The following is a 24,422-nucleotide window of genomic DNA, read 5'->3' as shown; positions in this document are numbered from 1 at the left end:
CACCTCTGAAAGAGGTCGGGTTTTCAGCCAAAATTGTGAAGTTGGGGTAGCTCATATCATACCACTGAGATTTCCTCAGCTGCAGCAGGAACAGGTAGTTATGCCTCCAGAGACATCTTTTAGCCCACTCTGACCTTTCCCATTGGTTCTTAGCATGAGGCTGCAATGTTGAGCCTCCAAAACAATAGGGATTTTACTTTGTCAATCACACAAGTTCTTTTTTACTGATAGCTAGTCTGACCTTATCATTATCTTGAACTTGTGGAAATTAATTTTCCTTTCATGTCATATCCGTGCACTGTGATCTAATTGAGTAGGTTTTAGTCATTTTGCCACATATGGTCAAAGTATCAAAACCATGTGAGAGTTGCATGCAGTAGCTGTTTAGACAGGTTTCCACATGCTTTAGTAACATGTGGCTCCCTTACATTTATTATAATGGATATTCGGCAATGTTTGCCACTACAAATTTGTCTGTCTTTAATCTGTGTTTTCTTGACCTGACCTACGAGTCACGCTTGTCTTTGATGTCTGTGAGTTTTAGCACAGTATCATGTTGCAATGGTGATTTAACATGTAATAGGATGTACTTACATAGTTGCCTATCTCGATCTCCTGGAGAATGTTTCTTTCCTTACGCATTTCTGAAACACTTCCTTAAGATGTTTTGCAATTGTTTCTTTAAAGTCTTTCCATGTGGAGCTGTTAACATAGTTTAATCTCTGTGATCAGCCCTTTTGTAAGTGGCCACACTAGATTCCTGGACAGGTTCGTATTTTGTTCAGTGGGAGCATGTGGCATGATAGCTGGACTCTTTTGCCTACCAGCCCCAAATTCTGCCACACTCGGCACCCCAGACCAATGTGAAGCCTTTGGGTATTCCCTGAGAAATGGCTTTGTTTTGTTAGCAGTCGTGTGGCGTCACGCACGTAGCACCACTGAGACCACATCCCATGGGCAGCTGGCATGAGACATGGATGATAGCTCAATCTCAGATGGCACAAAATGCAGGTTTGTGGGGTGTCCGTGTGACTCCCAGCAGAGCCTGGGTTTGTTAAGCACAGCTTACATGACCTACTATGCACCCTGGAAAGGCTATCACTCCATCCTCCCAGTGACAACACACTGTATATAGGGCAAGATACGCTGCCATGCCACCTCTTCATATTGCACAATGGGTCACAAGGCTTGAAGTCAACATGGCAATGGGAACATGGCTTCTGCACATGTGGAGAGATACCGGATGCAAGAGCTTCTGCAGCACCAGGCTTTTCTCATGCAAGAAAGAGTCACCAGGAACTTCAGCACTGCAAGATTAGCTGGAGTGCATGCATGCATCACCAATGCGGTGCTTCTTCTTCCTCTTCAGTCTGCAAGCGGGACGGGAAATGCCCACAGTGCCTGGCAGCCTTTCCTCAGTTGGGTACACCTTCCCTAAGGATCTCCTTTTCCTATAGCTTGTGTTTTCTTGCCAGGGCAGCCACCTGCCCTGGGTTGTGGAAGAGAAGGGACCTGCGTCTTTTAGGGCAGAATCTCTTGGCTGTTTCTGTCCCTCTTAGTTAATTAGGAGGGAGAGACTTCATTCTTTAGCAGTACTGCATCAGATGTGGGCTCTGGTCTTACAGTGCACTGTCCTATCCTCTTCTGTAATATAGAAAATTACAGAAAACTTCAGAATTTATTCATACCACAACCTGAGCCATTGTCATGCTGAGAAAAACAGTCTCCTGATGCTTGCTGAAACACTCTGGCTATGCTGCTCTTGGCTGAAAAGGCAATACACTCAGAAAGGTGTCATGCTGGCCACTGAGGAAGTAAAAGGAATCCTGCTTAGCAATGGGGAAGGCTTCAAGGAACTGCTAGAATCAGTGGCAAACCTGTCACCTGCATTGGGGTCCCCTGATCCTGCCTGGGACTCTCAAATAAGAGTCCTCATGGGAAACGATGTTTCTCTCTCTATAGTCAGCAAATGCACTCTGGTGACCAACAGCTTTAAGCATGGACTAGATTCTTGTAATGTACTTTATCCCTTGGAGCTAACTGCAATGAGCACTGGACATTTAAAGTTGACGATAGCATATGATGTCCCATATGTTAGACAAGAAAAGGAAACTCAAAGGCATACCCCACCAGCATGTGCTGATTTTATTAGGATACCAAGATACTGTTAACTTACTACAGCTGAAAACGTTTAGAAGCCAGTTATTTCGGGATAAGTTGCTTTAGCAGACTCAATGTCTTTTAGTGTTTGATGGGAGACTACGGTGACACTGGTAAGAACTAGGATCCATGCAGGACACAGAATCACAGAATGGTTTGGGTTGGAAGGGACCTCAAAGACCATCTAGTTCCAACCCCCCTGCCATGGGCAGGGCCACCCTCCACTAGACCACGTCGTCCAAAGCCCCATCCAACCTGGTCTTAAACACTTCCAGGGAGGGGGCATCCACAGCTTCTCTGGGCAACCTGTTCCAGTGTCTCACCACCCTCACAGTGAAGAATTTCTTCCTAACATCTAATCTAAATCTCCCCTTCTTCACCTTAAGGCCATCACCCCTTGTCTTATCACTACATGCCCTTGTAAATAGTCCCTCTCCAGCATTCAAAAAAGCATGCCTTGCAAAAAAGGACTAATTTAGGAACTTTATATATAAGCTCAATAAGAAAAGAGTATTGCACTTGTGCACATGCACACGCCTCCTACAAGTCAGATCTGTCAGAAGAGAGTTTATGTCCTATGTAAGAATAACCAGACCAAATAACATCACAAATCTAATCTACTGTCAGCATTTGCCTGGGACTTTAAGTACTTCTTGGACTGTTTCTGAAATATTTTCTGAATTTAAGTTTTCTCTGAGTTTGGGTAAAGTTAGTACATATGTAAAAACAAATATCTATACCCCATACTTGTCATGGGGACGAGCATACAGAGCCCTCCTAAAAGCAATATGATTCTCCTGGTAGACAGAAACACCCCTTTTTCTGCTGATCTAAATTTATTGTCCAAATTTTCTCAAGCCATTTCACTTTTTCTATCATAATGTGTTCATATTTGAATTACAGATAAAAATATATATACCTTTCACATGATGACCAATATATTTATCTTACTAAAATAAAAGGGATATGGATCACCAGCAGCAACAAGGTGGATCAGGCAAAGTTGCACAGCCATTGCCATGTTAAAGCTTGATTCTTGTGAATTATATTTGTCATTTCTGTCATGGAAATTGCTATAATCTCTTGATTTCTGACATGAATTTGAACATTTCTGGGTTTTTTTTCAGATGGGACACAATGTATTATTACTTTTAACATGCCTGAAGCATCATACTGTTATGAGTCACGTTAGCTGCACCTTCCTGTATCCCTGGGGAGTAGAAGATGGCTGATTCCAGTAAAGATACTAATCAGGAGTAAACCAGAAGGGCTTTCAGGGAAGCTGGACCCTCCCTTTCTCCTATTTGCAGAAACATGGTCTGGGAGATCTGGGGGGAAGACGTGCTGAAGCAAGCAGGGCTGATGACGTTGCTAGGGCATGATATGAAAAAGCCCATGATATAGGGATGAGACATAAAGCTGTGAGCTGCAGAGGAGCTGGAAAGGATGGGAAAGAGGCTGAAGAAGGTTGCCATTAGTAGACATGGTGGTGTTGGGTCAATGGTTGGACTTGGTGATCTTAGAGGTCTTTTCCAACCTTAAAGATTCTATGACTCTATGATCATTGAGAATGATTGAGAAAAGTCAAAAGAAAACACAGAATCTTGTTGATCTTTTATTTGTCGTTAGCCATCACTTTGAATCTTTGAATAATTATCTCTGATCTTTGAGCATTAATGTTAAAATTGGCCTAGCTTAGTCATGGGTTTTAGTTTTAGATCATGTTGATTGTAGTCTTAGACACCATCAGACTAGTCAGGAAAAATAAAAAGATATTGCAGAAAAAAGCCTCAAATGACAACCTGTTCAAGGCAGAGCAACTTGGGTGATCTGCATCTCACCAGTAGCTCACCAGCTGACAGACAGACCCCAAAATTGCCGTAAGTGTGAGTATCTAAGGGTGGCCCGGCACAGTTTTTCTGTTCTTTGACCTGCACTAAATGTGTCATCTGACCTCCAGGGCTGTGCTCCACAAGTCGGGAGGGCATTACCTTCAGACAGTTGTAGCAGTTCTCTCCTTTCTGTCCCTCCCTCTGACATTCCCCATTTGTCCCAAACATGTCTCAGATGCTTATGAAGCAGCTGCTGAACTTCCACAGATTGCAGCCTGGGGTTTCATGGAAAACCCAACTTCATATTTCTCCCTTAATACACCTGGGCATGAGCTACCGCTGCACAGCTTGTGCTTTACGAACAGCGGTCCCCAGTCAAGCTGTCCTGTTTGTGATCACAGGGGCCTCAGGCGATCCCGAACTGGAATATGGCAGGAAGTTTGTGCTCCTCCTGGCACCTGCAGCATAGCATTTTGCGTTCTCTGCCATCCTGGTTATCACAAACCTCTTCTTCGTTATTTGAATGAATCCGTGAGAGGATTTTTCATTTGCATGCTAATAGAGCTTTCGCCCTAGGGTGTTTTGCAGCTTCGCGTTGGGACAGGGTGAATCACGTGTTAACAGCACAACCCAGTTCCTCAATGTCAGGGTTCCCTCAGCATCAGTAACTTTGGAAGCAAGTGATTAAAGAGGACATTCTGATTACTCAAGGTGGGATTCGCCCCACCTACCTTCAGCCATTCACAAGTTAGGTGTCAAGTATGACCTGGACATTTGGGCTTCTCCAGAAGAATCCAATATAGAGGTGCTTAGTCACTACCTGCAGTCACCAGGCTTGCTTTTTCCTCCATTCAGTACACAGGGAACACAGGCGATCCGCTTCAACTAGAAGCCTAACTTTTAGATGACTTACTTACTTAATTTAGGTGAGCCTATCCTAAGTGCGTGCCTTGCGAAAAGGCCGTGTTTGCCTCAAAAGAAATAGTGCTTCATAGTGAAAAGCAATTTGAACTTTGAACTAATTTAGATAATTCAATACCAGTGCCAGCTTTGACTCAAAGGTAGCTTTGGCTGTCTCTGACTGGAGCTTAAAAAACAGGTATTTCATATCGGGAAGGCTTGAGTCAGGAAAGAAGAGTTAATTGTTAGGCAACAAGCAACGCTTAGTCACCTTCCTAAGGGATGCTGGAGGTTTCTTCCCCCCCCCCCCCCCCCATTTCCTTTTGTCTTAAAACCAAATGTGCGATATGACACACGTAAATGAAAACTGGCTCTCATGCAAAAACCTCACACCCATTAGCTTCCATGGATTGCAGAAACAAGACCTGGAGCTGATAACCTTTGTGGAGCACAATTACAAAGAAATTGTAGCTAAAGTTCTCATTCCTCTGTTGTGGTACCACACCTCTTCTAGGCACTTCAGTCAAGGATACAGATAGGCTGTAGTAGAAGAAATAGAAAATGTGCATGCTTTTGTTTCTCTAAACTATTTCTGGTCACCATTTTTACAGGAAAAAAGGCAGATTCTAAAAATTTTTTTACAGAAGTGCAAGTGCTCATAGTAAGCAAAGCATCGGCTAAAGCGTGGGAGAGGCTTGTGACTATCCTTTGCCTGTTGCTGTAGTTTATCTAATTCTGGTTTCAGTTAAGCAGTTCCTGTTCCATCAAAAAGTTTCAATACGATGAAGGTGAGAAAGGAAGTTCACAGCAAACCTTTCCCTTGCACAATGTGACAAAATAAATGTGCTTATTTAATTAAAGACATAAATATCAGAAAATGTAGGCATAAAATTAAACCTAAGAAATCAAACTTTTGCAAGGACGGAGTACTGCAGGTAAGATGATCAAACTGTCTTAACTTGTTCTCCTTGTAACACCAGCTTTTCATATTGATTCCTCTGTGCATATAAGAAAAGTATGCAACGAGACTGCTGGAAGCGACTGGGTTTATGCCTAGTTTCTGTCAGTCAAGGTCCTTGTACAACACTCATTGCCACAGTCGGAGTGGCTGTGATTTCATACTTATGCAGGTCTCTAATAGGAAACATCATGCTTTGTCATCCTATTAATCTCAAGTCCTTTCATAAGCATTACTTTTAATCATTTGGGGAGGACTTTCAATACAAATGTATGTGTGCCTAGTAATGCTTGCATAATGGATTAGAAAATTTAATCACCGAGCTTCCTAGAGGTGTGCTGGACACATGCAGAACTTCATTAGATAAAAAAATCATAAAAAGTACAGGATCAGTCCATTAAATTCCAATACTCTGCTAGTAATGCCCAGCTGGCCGGTGATTTGAATAAAATCACTCAGAAATCTGAATGTTTTTCGCGTCAGAAAATGACAGTTCTGAACTGGGGAAAACAAAAAGGAAGAATTAAAATCTCCTAAAACATGAAATTAATTTATTTTGTTGAAATTTTCCATGGTTTTTCAAGGTGAAATGTTTGAATCTCATTTAAATTTGTTAAGAAGCGTACTGTATTAAATGTAAATCCCAGAATAAGTAAAGCATTTCAAATGGAGAAGTAATACATTGTGGTTTAGGGAGCACAGAAATGTTGCTTACCAAATTTCTCCCTTCTTTCATTTCTTTTGAAGTAGAACACTACAATAAAAACAAACACATATGCACAAATCATGATGCAACAGCAGTTTTCAGGGAAAAATATTCCTTCAGAAGAATTCTTAATATCTTCATACATAAATGTCTTCCTGCTAATGTTCATCCTCATCTTTTTTTTTTTTTTTTAATATTTTTATTATGGAGGCAATAGTGCGTGGAATTCAGCGTCTTTGCATGGAGACAATAGGTAGATGTTTCTCTTAGGCTATTACTATCATTACTTTTAGATTATTGCTATAATCTCCATCAGAACCCCAATTAGGTTATCGCTGTTATTACACTTCTACGATCCCCCAGGTGGGAATGATTTGGTCTCTCAGCATGCTCTGCTCAGTCACAAGACCTGAAGATACGAACATTTGCGCCTTAGAACAGACATGCTCTTTGGACAAGTAATGTGGGTGGGAAATTTTCCTGTTTCAGAAATCATGGAGGGGTGGAGCTCTGACTCAATGTAATAAAACACCTGTTCAGCAACTTCTGACACTCTTCAAGGCTGTAAATATGTTTCAGGAGGCACCGGCAACTGTGGATCCTAATACTCAGGTGCCATTTGCAGCACCTGCTTTTAATGCAGCAGCGATCTCAATGGCATCAACCTCTGCCTTCCCTCAGGTAAGTGGAAAACAGAACAAGCCTGGCAGGAGTCTCCGAGTATTTGATTCAGATTTGTCCCCAGACTATAAACAGGCCAAGTTCACTCTTACCTGTAGGATGTAAATCTCCAAGAAAACGAGATTGTCCTTCCTTGGCTATTTGCAGGCTATGAGGACCTGGAGTCAATATCTTTGTATACAGCACAGAAACAGCTGCCATTTTCCTGGCACATTCACTTTATCCACCATAAATAATGAGGTGTGAACTGCCCGTTCCACATTACAATTCCACATTGAGGAGTTGAAATAAGCAGAAAAATTGGTCTTTATTCTCTTTTTCATACCTTGTTCTCCCTCCCTCAACAGCGTTCAAGCAGCAAATCAAGCTTCTTGGAAAAAGAAGAAAGAAAATGGATGATGCACTACATAGCCCCAAGCGACGTTGATGTTAAGGTACCAACTTCAGCAAACTAAAAATAGGTGGGACTAAACCAGTATGTTTTTGAGAAGGGTAGGATTTTTTTTTTTTCAAATTTGGTTATTAAAGATTCACATGATTATTTAGAAATAGAAACATTTCATGAAAGAAAATTTTCTTTAGGTGAAATATCTGCATTCCATTTTTTTTTTTATTCCATTCCTTTACCTATTTACACAAAGTGTGTTATTTTCATGGTTTTGTTCCTTAGGGAAAACGTTCTCAATTTACTGTTAAAATGGGACTGACTTTGACCTTATTTTAATGCTATCTATCTCTATTTGACTTTAATGGAGTTTTAGCCCAGCATGAATGGAGAATGTTGCCAGTGCTGGAAAATCAGAGCATGGTTGTTGGCGATCCTTTGGGTTTTGGTCGTAAATGTCAGTTTCCAGAACCAATGCCCACTTTGATCATTGTGCAACTCATCACAACAAAAGAAGAACAACTCTAGCAACCTTTGCAGGGCCTGTGACAGAGATACATTTGCATCAAACATGTACCGGCTGTATCAGCGTGTCGAGCTGCCTCAAAGTAAAACCAGGTGGCTCCAAACAAAAAACATCACTTGCTTTTGATGATATCTTAAATGGTGTGTGATTCAAGTATTTATAGGAAATCTGTATGTTTAATGTCTTGTTTGTGCAACCAGACTTCCAAATCAATAGAAAACTACAAACATTGTTTTGCCTGTGTATGTCACAACCTTATCAAACTGATTGATCAAACTGATCTCTTGTTAGTAGCATTCTGGCAGCTCCTACAGATGGAAATTAGTGTACAAAAAGGGTGACAAGCTATCGTGGGGTGTGAAATTTGATGTAAGTGGCAAAGTAGCATAACCAAAACTGACATGGCATTTAGGCGTTCATAATTTGCTCTGTGTGTGTGTGCATGTGCACTAAAGCTCAGCAAGGGAATGTACTAAAGCGGGAAAAGCAACTATTGGGGAGTGCAATGACCTGACCTCCGTAGCATTTTTTTTGCAATTATTTACTGTATTTATAGTAAAGTTGTGTTTTGGTTTAGAATATCCATGGCTAAAAGCATCCAACCCTTATTTACCACTAAGGTAGTTACACACATATAAATACTGTTGGAATCCAGAAAAATGTACATAAAGTAATGTTAAAAAAAATTCTGTGGCCATAAACCCCCACCGCAAAGGGGCTCTGGGACCCTTTCCGCAGCTTTAATTTGTTGTTCTTGTCATAATTTCTCCTTATCAAAAGAACCTCCAAAAGTTCTGTTTGCTGCCCACAAGTGTTTAACAACCAAGACATTCTCAGACACTCTTTATGTGCCTCCTGGCTTTTGAATATGTCTTCTCTCCTCTGTAACAAAGCTTGACAGAAAACTGGCATTAAAGGCACAAACTTGTGCAAGCTGGCTAATTTCTGCCTCTTACTGGCAGTTGGTTTCCTGGCAGCTTTTGGTAATTCCCTTGATTTTTGCAAGCCACAGCTTGCCATCTGCAACAGGAGGACAATCATTAGTAGAGAGGTGTTATAAAGGATAACATGCTTATAGCAGATCTTGAGTCCCAGAACAAGTAAACAGGTGCAAAGCTTCCCTTAATGCTGATGCTCAAATATTTGCCCAAGTACTTGCTGTAGTTTGAGAGAACGTTGCAAAGTTGTGTGATAAACCGAATCGTTACTGGATTGGGTTTAGAAAAAACATACCCAGGGGTTGCGCATGGAATTCAGCTGCGTTGCCTACCTCCAGTGCAAAGCCAAATATGCCCGTCTGCTAAATTTTCAGGAAAATGTAACAACCTTGTGAAACATCCTTCATATTTTAAAATGGATAGGAGCATCAAGACAGCATCTCTTTAGCTGTTTCGGGGAGACCTGAGTTGACAGTTTGCCTTTTAGCACCTTGCACATGAATACAGGAAAGATGAAAAATACTAAAGGAAGATCATAAACAGTCGTGCATAAAATAGCCCATAATTACAGTAAATCTAGGCAATTCAACACTGAATATTATATCTTATACAGAATAATTTGTTATTTCCAAAAATAAATAAAAAGATGGTAATTTCCTTGGCAAATATCAGCTTAAAAAAATCGTTGTTGGCTCATCATCTGTGAATGCACTGAAAACTTATATACAGTAATGAAAAGAGCAAGAACCTAGGAAGCATAATCTCAGCTCGAGATTAGTAGTATTAACATAGGGCAGGGAGGCTCACCAAAGTATTCTGCTGGACATGAAATCAGAAACCAGTGAAGAACTAGGAGAATTTTAATCAGTTTCTGATTTATGTAAGTGATACACATAAAGTGATGCACATTCCTTAACACTCTGCTGCAAAACTAGGAAAAGCCATGACATTACCAAGGGTCCTGTCACCCTTCCCTCTTAAAAAAAAGTATCTGTGATTGAAGTGTGTCATGTAAGGTTACATTTTGCAGGGGTAGCAATGAGCACTTAAGGAAGGCTGCTCAGTCTGATCATCGCTCTGTCATTGCAGGGATAAGTTCAGAAGTTCAGGGTATACAGATTTATCTTTGTTGGAGGGGATTGCAAGAGGATTTGCCTGTCTGTGTACTGTGGATTCTCAAATTTTGGTAATACTTTCTTTATTCTAGGTTTTAGCAATTCCTCCTGGCTTAATATGGAATGCAAATTTTGTGCTGGAAATGGCTGCTTATAATAACTACTCACTCATGGATAGTTGATTACATTACCAAGTCTCTGAACTAACCATTTTTTTAATGTAACACAAATGATCAGCAGCAGCAGCAACACACTTGCTTTTCAGTTCATTAGCATTGTTCAATGTATTACTGCAATGAGATGATGGCTAGAGGGAAAAGACGATTTAGTTGCATGACTTCCATCGATGGCACCAGGGACTTGAGCTTCAGTTATAAGAAGATGTTATTTTGCTCTTTGAATTTTCTGGAGTAATTTTCATGTCTGTCATCTGGCCATCAGAAAAGTATTATATGAAGTAATTTTTCATTAAGTGCCTTCTCTAAGGAGGAGAAGTCTCCTCTTCATTTGTCTCAGAGATTTGCTTTATAGTTAACAGTTTGCTTAATAGTTACCAGTTCTCTTCAAAGGCATTGGTGTCTCAAATTATTATGATGCTGATCACTGAATATTGTTCCTCCTTTGATGCCCTAAGCAGAGGATGAAAATGTTTTCTAGAGCAGAGTGGGGTTTTTTTCTGAAGGATTTTGATCTGGGTGATATGGCCATCCGAGTGTTATACTGAGAGAAAGCGAGAGAGGTTCAGAGTACAGACTGGTTCTGAGTGCTGGGAAAACCCTTTTCTAACTGGTAAAAATGTTGAGAATATGGAGATAAAACTAGCATTTTCATTATTCCTTTGAATTTAAAGTAACCATTGTTCTTGGGGGCAGCCTAATAACAGAGGGGATTTTGCTACTAAACCGTGCTGACCCGGGGAGCGAGGCTCAGGCTGAGGGAAGCTCAGCCGTGACTTGCCTGGCTGCACGTTCTCTGCCACCAAACACACTGACCGAATGCGTCTCTCAGGTTCACATCATTAGCTCTTCCTTCTGTTGTTAATTCCTTGAGTCTCTTTTCCCACTCTGTCTCTGGTGGTCTTTGTTCCATGACTGAACGCCGGGTGTGCTCTGGCTGACATAGCCTGTATCTTGCCATCTCACGGGACTCAGATTTCTCAGGCAATACGGTGAGATTTTTCTCCTGGTACGCAAAGTTTCCGTGCACAGCTCACTGGCTTTTCTCCTACACAGCCCCCTACTCAGAGCTCTCCTCCTGGAGGTGAGAAATAATTCTTGCCTCTCAATCAAATTTCTAATCCATACAAAGGGCTGACCAGGTACTCTGCCCTGTTGTTCCCTGGCAAGCTCTTCAAGTTTAAATAAACTCCTGCTCTTCGCACTGAGCCATCTTCCTATGACACCAAATATCCCCATCCACTTTCTCACCATGATTCCACAGGAAATTAGATGTTTGAACCCTTGCATAATAATTGACACTATCTAATCTGTGTAGTATCTTACTGTTCTTCCTGGAAACACTGCATATGTTCTATTGTTTTGGGGCTGGTGGGTTTTTTTTTTCCTTCCTACTATAGCCTTCCCATACTCTAAGTCTCTTATCGGTTTGTCTTCATTTGCATGCAAAGTATGAGGTTCTTGTGATGCATTCTTCACATCACCTCTACTCTAGTCTGCTGCAATGGCACTTGGGAACAAGTGCACAACCAGTGTGTGGTGTAAACATGTCTTCGTAAAACCTACGCTTGTTTATGTTTTGTTCTACTTCTTAAAATGTCGTGGTAGTTCATACAAGTCTCTGACAGCCTTTAAAAACACATGTTCCCAAATGCTGGCTGAAGGACTGGTGCCATGAAAGAAGGCTAAGAGAGCTCAACGCTAAATGCAATTCTTTTAACTCTTTCCTTTATTTCTCCTAAAATACGGCTGCTGAGGTTTTTATGTATTTCTCTAATTTGACTACTATTTTGGGGAAAGATATAGAGACAAATGGACAAACCCAATGAGTGTTTGCTCTTTAAGAACAAAACAGGTTGAGGTAGGAAGACGCAGTTATTCCTTGCTGATGAAAAAGGAATGGTCTAACGATAATGGTTGAAACAATAGTGTGGAGCTGGCTCAGCCCGGATTCTGATAATGCTGACATCTTACCTCTCCTGTTTAGAGCAAACAGCCCTATAAAATATCCTGTGCCCTACATACAATTTTAAACAACAGTGGTTAATTTCCTGTTTAGTTTTGGAATACACCCACCCAGAAGCCAAGATCATCTACTCCTTGTAGACTGATGAAGAGAATGCATTTGTTCAGCACTTAATAGCCATCTTCTTGTTTTGGGCGTGATGCTTCCGTACCTCACAGCAAAAAGTATTAGCATTTCAACCAGTCAACTTACCAAAAACATTCTGACATTACGATTCCTGGTTATAAGCTTGAGCTCATGGGCAAAGTTTTATGGTTATTTTAGGCACTGGTTAGCTTTTATTTAATTTGTCTTTAAATTACCCAGCATTTTCTCAAAAATTCATTCTTGCCATTTCATTGGATAACTTCATAGCTTGAGAATTACTGCAATTTTTTGCAAATTCCTTTTATGACCTTCATGTCTTTCTTCCTCATAAAGATGGAAATGATTTGGGAGGCTAAGCTGAATTTTGTCATAATGAATTCCCCATGGTCCGATGCTTTACACATTTCAGCTGATGTACTGTCTTGTCTCACTGATTTTTTTTATACTTTGACCTTTGTAGCAGTCCTTTTGTCACACACAGTAGCAGCACCTGTGAATGTGCTTTCTCTTGTTTCACTCGAAAGTTTCTCCCTGTTACTTTAATTGAAGTTTCTAAGAAAATAGATAACATCTCCCAATTATTTCATCATCGTCCACCAGCACTCCTCCATTTTCACTTCAGATAATCTTTTCAAACTTTTGGTCATTAGCTTTCACAACAGCTTCTTACTTTGGCTGCCTTTTGTTGTTGTTTCGTGAGATGACTTTACTAAGAATTACTGATCTATTTGCCTTCTGCCATTATCTCAACTCCTCCTTGAGCTCTTCCTGAACATCAGCGACTACCATCAGGCCTCCATGTCACTGAAGTGGCCACCAATTGCTTGACCCCGAAACACACTGTGCCTTCAGTATTATTTGGCCAAATATGTTTCTACAAACGTACAAGTGCCGTCATGATTAGTTTGTTTGTTTTATAACTTCCACAGGCACTTGCTATTAGAACTGCAAACTAACACTTCTCTATTCCCAAACCTACCTCATGTTAATGCTATAACATTTTGTTTTTATTGAGGCTTTACTCAGAAGTCCTTAAAAAAATCATTATTATTCCATTACCTGACTCTCTCAAGGTCACTTTTTAATATATATGTTATACTATTTATATCTTTCCCTCTTATTGGAGATGGCCAATTCAGAATCTGCTGATAATGTCCTTGTATGAAGTCAGCCCTCAGGATCTGACAGACTTTGAAAGAGTATTTTCTTTCCTGTGCAGACACTCATCCTCCGGCATTCACTTTATTCTTACTGTGTTACCCCAGCTATCTAACGAGACTTATTCCTATTATAATCATACATCAGCTTGGGAATTTGTTACTCAATACAGTCTGAAATTTCTGAAATTCCTCTTTTTCTTCTGCTTCTGTTCCTAAACTATGATACGGGTGGCCATCCCCAGTGCAGATTCATCCTTTTCATTCAGTCTCTTGAGTACGATCATAGTGTAACTCTCTTTCCTTTCTATAAATTTCAGCTATTTTGACAAATTTTCCACAACTGTTCCCAGAGCCAGGGAATGCAGACAGCCATCTGTGCTGCAGCTGTAATAAGCTTTGTCTATTTTCTGTGTCTTTCTGCTGATACCCTAGTTGCTCTAGCTGCTGCTGCTGCTGAACACGATGGACACGTTCTCTGAAGATGTAAAATCCCTAAAGCACATATCATTGGCGCAGCCTTTACAGACTCAGTTGGTCAGGCCTGGCACCTTCAACAAGGAATTGGAGATAGCCTTCTTTGAGATGGGTTGTGGTCAAAATCACGTACTTTGTTATACTACTCCGCATCTATCAATCAGACAACCACATTTGGTAAGGAAAACTTCCGTTCCCACAAAGCAAGCTAGGAGTGTTTGTCCAAAGCTGTGTATTGCCCTGGTGGCCCAAGACATTCCCTAAGGTGTTAATACTAGTCCTTAGACACCTCTGCATCATGAAAATTATTATTTTAAAAATAAGTGAGAAAATCTAAAAAGATCCCTCTTCCCCCCCCCAAAAAAAAAAAATAAAATTAGAGCATTTCTGATTTGAGATTCACTGAATTTTATGTTGTTGTATTGGATGCTGATGACCACGTATATGATTTAATGTAGCTGGCTAACTGAACTTTCTCAGCTTATTTACCTCCTCTCTCCACTTTCCTATTCATCCTCTCCTTCCATGCTTTCTGTTTGTATGGACTGCAGACATTAGGGGCTGATGAAGTTTGTGAAGAAAGTGCATTTTGTTGCCTAGTGTATTTTTGCTGTGATGCCAACTAGAAGAGATGGCTTCAGCAGAACCTGGGTTCCTTTCAGTGTTTGGTTGTCATTACAATAAATACACATATCCCAAACTTTAAAGCACATCTCCTTTGTTATTTTTTTTCAGCAGGAAGAAAAGTCACCTTACTCCCTGCTCACTGTAAGAATCATAAAGTTGAGAAATGCTCATCAGGCAGATTTTTGTAAGTACCAGATTTTCTTGCTGACATTATACAGTTCTAAAATTACTGGATCAGCCCCTGCTTGTGCTAGCCACTGCACAAATGCAAAACACAGAAATCATACCAGCTAAGAAATCACAATCAAAGCCCATTTCTGCCACAGGATATCTATTTAAAATTTCAGAGGGGTTTTGTTGTTTAGTTTGTGGGGTTTTTTAAGAATTCAGCAGGAGGTCAATGCCAGGTAGGTTATTGACTAAATCTTTAAGACTGTCATCAGTCATCAAAGCACAGATAGGTTGGCTGTTTCAGAGGTGTGAAAATATCCTAACACCAGTTCTAATACCCGGGTGTTTATATCCCATGCCTATAACAAATACACAGACTACAGGGCTGAAATCTTTACACATCGGTGACTCGTAATTCTTTGCTCTAAAGAGTGCTGCCACATCTCAGAAGTTCAGTGAGGTGTAGAGTGTACATGTCCTGAGCAGCCACGTTGTTATGGGTGTTTCTGGCTCTTGCCCCACGCTGAAAGATGTATAACAGAAATCTTTTGGGGACATGGTACATTACAGCTCACATGCAAAGAATTCTGAAAATGTTTGGTATTTGGCCAGCCCTTACCTGGTGCTCCACTTCCACAGAGGTTTTTCTCTGGAGAACTTTCTCCTGCCATTCCTACATGTGCCTCGGGAACTTGGCAGGTCAGTAATAACTACAGTTTTGCATATCCCTTTACCATACTGTTCTTCCTACTTTTGCTGTGCATTTTCTTTCCTTTTTGGGAGATTGTGCTGAAGTTCACTAACACCACAGCCTCTCCACTGCTCAACATTTCACGTAACATGTTACCTCACTCCTCTGTCTTCCCAGTTTTTAGTATTTTTAGTACAGCTAGAGGATCCATCAAAGTAAAAACTCATTTACAACTGCTGTTTGTACAGACCAAGAGTCAATTATTTTGCTATGGTACTCCAAAATGTGGCGGTTTTGGTGCAGTCACCAAAGTTGTCAGAACAAATGGCTGTACATCACATGTCAAGGACTCTCAGATTATCTTGATACATTCCCTGAAGTTAGAAACTCAGACAATATCTGTGACAGGCACAACTTTTCCAGAGAAATAAGATGAGGTGCCCCACACTGCTGGTTTACTGGCTCTGCTCTGCTCCAGATTATTTTGGCCAGGAAACCCTAGCAGGTTTTGCTACAGAAGACTACTTTGGACTAGATTCCTCACTAGTGGAAGGCAGCTCTAAATGTCCATCTTTCCATGAGGCAGCAAGTCATCAAACAGACTTTGAGGAAGACTAAGGGACATAGCAGGATACCTTCTCATTTTCTCCAAGTGACCACTACTTGACTTCCACTGGATAATTCAGAGATGGCAACATTTTCACCCCAAACACTACAATTTGTTTTTATCTTAATCTTCTGATGGAACAATATTCTACAAAGAAAATTTCTCCCCATCTCTTTGCATTCCACTCACTTTGGTGTTTCAAGAACATGGATGTCACCATTGTTGATTTTCCAGCTGAATGGAGAGAAGTGTTCAGTTCACGTGTTCTGTAATACTGGGTTGCAGAGCATAGAAGAAATATCATGGGATAGCAAAGAAGGTCAAATTAATTTCAATTTTTTTTCACAGCTATGAAACACTGCACATACGTGCAAGACCTCACCTTGATTCTTTTGAAGTGCTGATTTAATTTCTTTTAGTATCACCTTTGATCTAGAATGGAAATTGAACGACAAGATAAGAACCATGATTCACCAGCTTATGCAAAAGGATTGCATAAAGTAAAATGATGCTGCGTTCTCAGAAAACAGTGTTACTGTTATGACCTTGTCCTCCATCCTGAGGATTTCAGAAGTCTTGCATAATGAGATGTGGACATTTAGAAAATTCCCATTATCACCAAAACGTGCATCTCTGGAGTAGGGATCAAGATGCGTGGGCTCGGTTTTTAGCTCTGCCAACACATTTGTTGTATAAGTTTAGGCAAGTCATCCAAACCCTGTGCCTCTGTTTCCCTTTCTATAAAACATGGATAACAGAATATCTTCTCCCACACATTTTCTCTCTCTTGTTTATTTAGATGATGTGCTCATTTTGAAAGAGGTTATCTCTTATTAGGTGTAGAGGGATCCTAATTTAAGATGCGAGGTAAGTCCTAGAAACAGTGAGTTAATTACCAGTAAACTAGATTTGGGGACCAGAAGGTGAAGAAAAGGATGTCTTTCCTTTCTGTCGGTAAGTCCCCAGGTACTCTGTGACTTTGGGCCTATTTCTTAAGGGTGTCATACCATAATGGAGCACTGTAAACTAGCATGCTGTTGAACAAGGAAGATAAGCAAATATTAACTAGTTCTTTGTTGGCTAAGCGGCAACCTGCCTGTGCTTTCAAAGAAGGTGGAGCCTCCCAGGAAAAATAGTGTGATACCGTGTGATTTAAATACTTCAGTACAATGCAAAAAGATTATCTTGCAATTTAAGTGCTTGCTTTTGCATGGATGCTGATGTCCTTTTAGCTTAGTGTTATGTTGTTAACATTTGAAAGTATTTGAAGTATCAGAGAGCTAAAATAGCTACACATGCTAACGTGTGCTGATGAGAACTAGAAAATTATGTTTACCTAACCTTGTCTCAGCAACGTGATCTTTTCCCTGGAAAATGGATCATAAGCAGCTGTCTATACAGGTGCTATCTAACTGTAAGATATCAGTGGAAGGCTGACAATTATGGTGATAATGTTTCAGATTTCCCTAGAATTTCATCTTCCAAGTATCAAATCCAGGAACAAGCCACTTTTCCAACCAAGTGCAGCAGCTGCTATGACTTGTTTTCTCTGCCCGCATGCTGGCTTCCAATCTTTCTAAGTACACACAGTTCTCTGCTTGCTTGAGTTTCTGTTCGCCTCCACTTGGCTAAAACATGGTCCATTTCCCTGAGTTTGTCTCAGTTTGTTGCAAGTGCAGTCCTTTGGCCATTACAGTTTTTATATTTTTGCTTGACTTACTTGCCGAATCCCGGCTTCAGAGAACACCGCTTTCTATATACTTCCACTGTCGTTCTTCCTTATCGTGTGCACCGAACTTATCCTCGGTGTTTTTTAGATATGCACCTCAAGATCATGGGATGCATGTTTCGCCAGCCCGAGATGGAGTCTCAGCTTATCCTGAAATCTGATGTTACACCTTTGCCTGTAGACAACACATGCTGGTGGAGCTTGGCAATGATTGCATCTGTTTTCACACAAAGAAAAAAATTAAAACAAAAAGAAAGCACCTCGCTCCTCCTCAATGGATCAATTAGCCCTTTTCATACACCTACAGTCGCTCCACCCCTTTTGCGGGCTCCTCTATACTTAGGTCATGTTCAACTCCAACATTTGCTTCATACTTCATACAACTGGTTTCTGTCTTGTCTTATCATGCAAACGCTCTTGACAGGCTTGAGTTAATTAGTTTCCACTGTATTCCTAACTGATCTTTATGCCAATTTGTAATCATGGGTCAGACTCAAGCACACATTTCTGGCACTCCCTGATCTCACCGTGGGCACTAGTGAGGTGGGCACCCAGATAAGATCACTTACACTCATCCTGCTGCCCTGCAGGCAGCACCAAGCTCCAATGCTCATACACAGTTAGGCTGTGGAGGTGGTGGGCATACTAGAAAGGAAGTAATTCTGGTGAAGTTTATGGGGCTCTTACAGTCTGGCACCTGCTTTGCAGTGGTTTTCTCCTCCTTAGTCCAAGACTGCAGGCAGCCTTGGGTGAAAGAATGACTTTTTTGGTCATTGATGTGTTCACTTGCTCCCCCTCAGCTGGAGATTAGTGCCAGAGGCTTTTACAAAAGCTCATGTTTCTTGACTCTATTAATGGTGTTACTTCTCCTAGAGAATTTCCCATGTGCAGGAGGAATATCTAGCCAGGATGAAGTGCCAGGAGAAACAGTGTATTGGCTCCTCTGCTGGCTGCTACTAGCCCTTCCAGTGACTCTGTTTCCCAAAAGGATAAGGAGCCAGAGGATGGGAGAGTAGGACCGTGGTGGCACAGGCTGTCCAACACCTTCCAGCTGCTCTCCTTAAACAAATGAATTATCAGGTGGCCACACAGAGCTGCACCAAACTCCCAGCCTGGCCCACCTTCGCCATCATTAGTGTTTACTTGCTGGTTTACGGCAGCCCCTAAATCCTATGGCCAGAGATGCCCCCCCTACCCCACTCCCGTGGACAAGCAGACAATCGGTGAGGGAATCTGCCTCCTCTGGCACGAGGCGAATTGCCCTGAGGCACCACGAGTGGAAGCAGACCTCTCCCAGGTCCTCAGACACCGCCAGTGACACAGGCCTGCAGCGACGCGGCCCTCTCCGCTACGATTTAGTACAAGGTGAAAGAACGAAACTCTCTCAGTCTCCACTGGATCTCGCATAACTCTGAAGACCTGAGTAAAGGGGTCTGCGACAGGCTGCTCTCCGAAACCGTGGCAGCCTCCGTGGGTACCAGCTGATACCTCATACCAAGAGCCAACCTTTGCTGCTGGAGAGCATGTTTGGGCTCGTTAATGGAGCAAGGGTGAAGAGGGGGTGTCAGTTCTGGCTTGACATACTCAGCCTCACTGGTGCTGGGTGTTTGCAACACTCTGCCTAGACTGCAGAGGTGAATTTGAGCTGTGTGTCAGTTTCAGGCTGACAGGTGATTTCTTCCCAGAGACAGAAACTTCTCTGCTGGGTGTTGTCCTGCCAGTTCAAGAGGCTGTGGGTAGAGGGATCCCTGTGATGCAGCTGTCAGAGCTGAGGTAGGGCAAGGTGAAATCTTGGGGGGGGGGTGTGTGTGTGAAATATGACTATGCTTATCAGTTATATTTTCTAACTGTAGAAATCAGGTGCATGTGGAAGCTGTCTCAACTGTGAAAGGAAACCTGTTGGTCTTAGCTGGGAGTCAGAACAATCACACAACTCCCTTTATCCTTCCTTTTGTTTCCGGATCTTCCTTTTTTTTTTCATCTTTGGATGAAGAGAGACCTTGCATATTTATAAAAGAGGAGCTTAGAGTTTTTCTCCTCTCCCAGCTTATGGAATTATTTTGTGGAAGCTCTCCTTCTATCCATTTGGAAGAAATGAGTCAGTTTTGAGGTGATACGCCTACAGTCTTTGCAAATCAGAGTGGTTCTCCAAAGACATCAGGGGTTATTTTTGCTATGGAAAATAAATGCAAGCAAATTATGGATGATACACCTAGTGCAGGTGATACTCATGGTTCTGCCCCAAGAATGCAAGCGGTGCTGTTGGCACCGCGGGTAGAGGCGACCCAGCGTGTGAAACCTTTGCTCTGCGGCTGCAGCAGGTACTGCACCCGCTGCCTCTGTGCTCCAGGGAGCAAATCCTACTTTGCTGCTCGACTTAATGGCTGGACATGGTGAAGGGCTCATTCACACAGGACTCCCTCCATTCCTGGTAAAGGACATCACTGATTAAGCATGATAGATCTATGAGCAGTTGTTATTTCCACAAGCAAGCTACAGAGAGTAATGTTACGCTTACATATGAGTGTTGCATCTGGATAATTCAGAGGACAGAGTTCAGTTCAAATCAGCTCTCAGATAGACAGCAGTTGGAGGTAATTTCTTAATATTGTTTGCATCATACTACGCTGGTGAGGGAAAATGTCCCTGGAGACCATGTCTGATGATTGAGAAATGGGAGTGGCTCTCCTCCTCCTTTTAGGTGAACTGTAGTAAACTAGGATTCAAGGGGAACCTGTCTGTGCAAGTGGAGAGGAATTCACTGGGAGAAAATTATTTCTTTTTTTGGCATTACGAAATGCAGTGAGCAGGACACATGGGTTTACATTCATTGCTCTTCTGAGACTAGTTTTTCTTACACTGGTTTTCAGTGCTGTGATTTTCTTCTTACTTGTGATGGAGACAAATGATTTTAGCATGTGATGGTTTGTTTCAGAAACATCACAGGACTGTACTGTCACAGAGTTGCAAGCAGCTGGCTGCAGTTCTGAACATCTCAGTTCAGTCCTGAATTTTTAGTCTGTCCTTAGCTTGAAGACAGAGATGAGAAATAGTCCCACCAATACACAAATGCAATTGAATCAGAAGAAGCCAAAAATTGGGAAATAATATCAGAGTAACTTAGTGCTGACTTCCAAAGAGACTGTGAGTTCAGATGTCTCAGCATCCACATGGGGTGACGTTATGTCATCAGGGAATGAAGTTGCAACACATGCACTGAAGTAAGGGCCTGGCATGGCATAAAATTGCTAATGATGCCCAGCAATTGCATTAAAATTAGAGCATGAAGAAAATGCAAATATAATTTTTTTGTATTAGCTCCCAGGTAGCAATGAATAAACTGGAAGATTTTCAGTAGCTCTTTTGTACGCTTTTTTCAGGGATAAGAGGGAGCAAATAAAGCTAGTTAGTCATTTCAAGTGCTCCCATGTAATGCGAGTATCATAGTCTTCATAGTATTCAGCACACATCCAACTATCCTGTTATTTTTTATTTGTCCCACTGTTTGACTCACAGCTTAGCCTGACTTCAAGTGAACTGCCACTTCTACAGAAATTAATAAGCTCAGTTAGTATGACAGCACGGGGAATAGCTGATACTGTCTGTCTAATTCAAGGAAAATGTAGAAAATCATAGGAATGTTATGGGAAATAATAACCTTTTCCCATCAGTAGGGACTGTAGATGAATTGTGTCAAAACCACATATGGCATAGTTCCCTTTCTCTGTGGGAAGAGGATGTGCTTTGTCCTAGTTGTTTCACTTCATCGTCAAGGTCAAATTTGGACTCAGTAGTTACTAACAATTATATGCAATTTGTCTGTGACCAACTAGCCTTGATATTGCAGAATGACACAGAGTGGCTGAGGTGTGAAGGCACCGCTGGAGATCGTCTAGTCCAGCCCCTTGCTCAAAGCAGGGTCAGCTACGCCATGCTGCTCAGAGCCATGTCCAGTCGGGTTTTGAACATCTCCAAGGATAGAGACTCCACAACCTCTCTGGTAATCTGTGCTAGTGTTTGACCACCCTTATTGTAAAAAAAAAAAAAAAGGGGGGGGTCCCTATGTTTAAATGAGATTTCCTGTATTTTGGTTTGTGTCCATTGCCTCTTACCTTTTGCTGGGCACCACTGAGAAGAGTCTGACTCTGATTTCTTTATTTTCCTCTCTCCCCTGCAAATCAGGTATTTACATACATTGATAAGATCCTCCTGAGCATTCTCTACCTCGGGCTGAAGAGTCCCAGCTCTCTCAGCCTCTTCCCATATGGCAGATGCTCCAAACCCCCACTTTGTTTGTGGACTTTTGCTAGATTCACTCCAGTACGTCCTTACCTCTCTCGTACTGGGGAATCCAGAAATGTGGCCTTGCCAGTGCTGAGTAGAGAGGAAGGATCACCTTCCACCTGCTAGCAACACTCCTCCTGATGCAGCCCAGGAGGCTGTTGGCCTTGTTTGCCACAAAGGCACATTACTGCCTCATGTTCCACCTTGTGTCCACCTGCACAGGTCCTCCTCTGCAGAGCTGCTCTCCAGCCGATCAGCCTGTCCTGCTGCGTAGGGTTTTTCCTCCTCGTGTGCAGGACTTTGCATTTCCCTTGCTGAACTTGATGAAGCTCATGTTGGCCCAGTTCTCCAGCCTGTCCAGGTCCCTCTGAGCAACAGCACAGCCATCTGGTGTAACTGTTCATCCCAGTTTTGTACCACCTGCAAACTTGCTGTAGGTGCACTCTGTCCCATCACCCACATGGTTAATAAGGATGTTAAACAGCGCTGGCCCCCGTATCAGCCCCTGGGGTACACCACTAGTGACTGGCCCGGCTGGACTTCGTGCTGCTGATCACAATCCTTTCAGCTTGGCAGTTCAGCCAGTTTTTAACCCATGTCACTCTCCAGTTATCTAGCCTGTACTTCATCAGTTTGACAAAGAATTGTCAATAGCTTATTTTAAGTAAATGTTTGAGAAAGCAACACACATATGGAAAAATAACTTTAGAAAGTAACCTCATGAAAATGTTTTGTCAAGGAAAACACCCCAGCAAATCAGTAAATTCCAGATAAAACGGTAATAAAAGACATTCATAAATGCTGCGGCTGTTCATTCATGCTTGGCTCAGAGTTTTAGCACTGCCAATTCTATCACGAGTCTTGATTTGTACACTGTGTGTTTGAAAGCTGGAATTTAAAAAAGGATAGAGTATCTCAGTTTTCATTAAGAAGAAAGGAAAAGAAAAGAATCGGCCTTTGTAACTACAGCAAAAATATAGAAATGTGTCCTTCCTACACCCTACGATGGCCAGAAACCAAAAAGTAGAGAAATTCTGTCTCAGATCAATTTAACATTTCTCAAGTACATCCCATCTCAGCCACTTTGGCAATTTTGGGGATGCTGGACTCATGTTTTCAGAACACCGGAGATTTGCAGTGATAAGTGTGTTAACGAAAGGAAGGATGGTCTAGACGGCCTAAAGCCACTTTCGGTTCTTGGCTTTTTTACAAGTTTCCTATGTGCTCTTGAGCCAGTGATACCTCTTATCAGGACAAGTACATCACAGCTCGATAGGCCATCAGACAGCACGGTGAGGGGAAATGTTTCAATTATCAGACAGATCAGTAATTACAGCCCTCCCGCACGTTGTAAATTGAATCTTACACAAGTAATTGCCAAAGTCAATATATTACCCTATCACTTCAATTATGTAAAAATCTGAGATGCTGAAATGTTGCCTGTGGAAATAATTTCAAAGACAGAAAGGCGACCTACATCCTCCACGAGGGAAAACTACTGGCAGTGTCAAGAAATTCCTTCAGATTCAGCGTGAAGAGTTACCCGGGAATCTCCCTGCCTGACAGGCATTGTCCCCCAGGGATGTCCCAGTCACAGGCCCTCTGGATTTCAGGCAACACCTTATATTTAGGCAAAATATCCCAAAGCAATATATCTGATATCCTGAGCAAAGGCATCAGGACAAACTCTTTTAACCTTGAGGAACTGACTTAAGACCTGTGCCATGCTCATAGATAGTAAGTGTTCATCTCTCTGCTCATGAGGTAGCTATCTCTACTGACGGCCATGGGCCCAGACTTCTCCCCTTCTCCTCTTTTCTCACCAAAGCCTGTGTTTACACAACAGGATGGATCAGCCCTTCCAGTTGCCTCTGGAAAAGTTCCCGTCCAAGGTCTGAGAATCTCTTTCATGTTTGCTTGGTTCATGATCTATGGGAGATGATCCCCTACAGTAAGTGCAGGCTCACTGCCTTCATCCACAAGATCCAAATCCTTTCTGCCACTTCATTTCTCCTGGGAAGACATGTGGAGTAGGAAATGCTTCCAAGTCTTTCAGGCATCAGCAAACATGAGGAAAAGGCTCCTGCTGCCTAATGCCCTCCAGAAGAAGCAATTGTACTGCTGATAGGCCTCTCCCTTCCCACCCCACCTAAGGAGACAATGCTCTAGGTAGCTGGAATAATTAATTT

General features: G+C 41.9%; 1 protein-coding gene across 1 annotated transcript in view; it reads left to right on the top strand.

Moving 5' to 3' along the window:
• Positions 1-7,210: 7,210 nt before the first annotated feature.
• Positions 7,211-24,422, top strand: part of LOC129207006 (cytosolic phospholipase A2 epsilon-like) — a 36,944-nt gene continuing 19,732 nt past the window's right edge. The window contains exons 1-3 of the mRNA XM_054827288.1: positions 7,211-7,237; positions 7,585-7,671; positions 14,860-14,935. Of these exons, the coding sequence (XP_054683263.1) occupies positions 7,211-7,237; positions 7,585-7,671; positions 14,860-14,935 (190 nt within the window). The remainder of the gene's footprint in view (positions 7,238-7,584; positions 7,672-14,859; positions 14,936-24,422) is intronic.

The sequence above is a fragment of the Grus americana genome, chromosome 5 (genome assembly GCF_028858705.1).
Source record: "Grus americana isolate bGruAme1 chromosome 5, bGruAme1.mat, whole genome shotgun sequence".
Classification (NCBI taxonomy): Eukaryota; Metazoa; Chordata; class Aves; order Gruiformes; family Gruidae; genus Grus; species Grus americana.
This window is presented reverse-complemented; position numbering and strand designations above follow the sequence as displayed.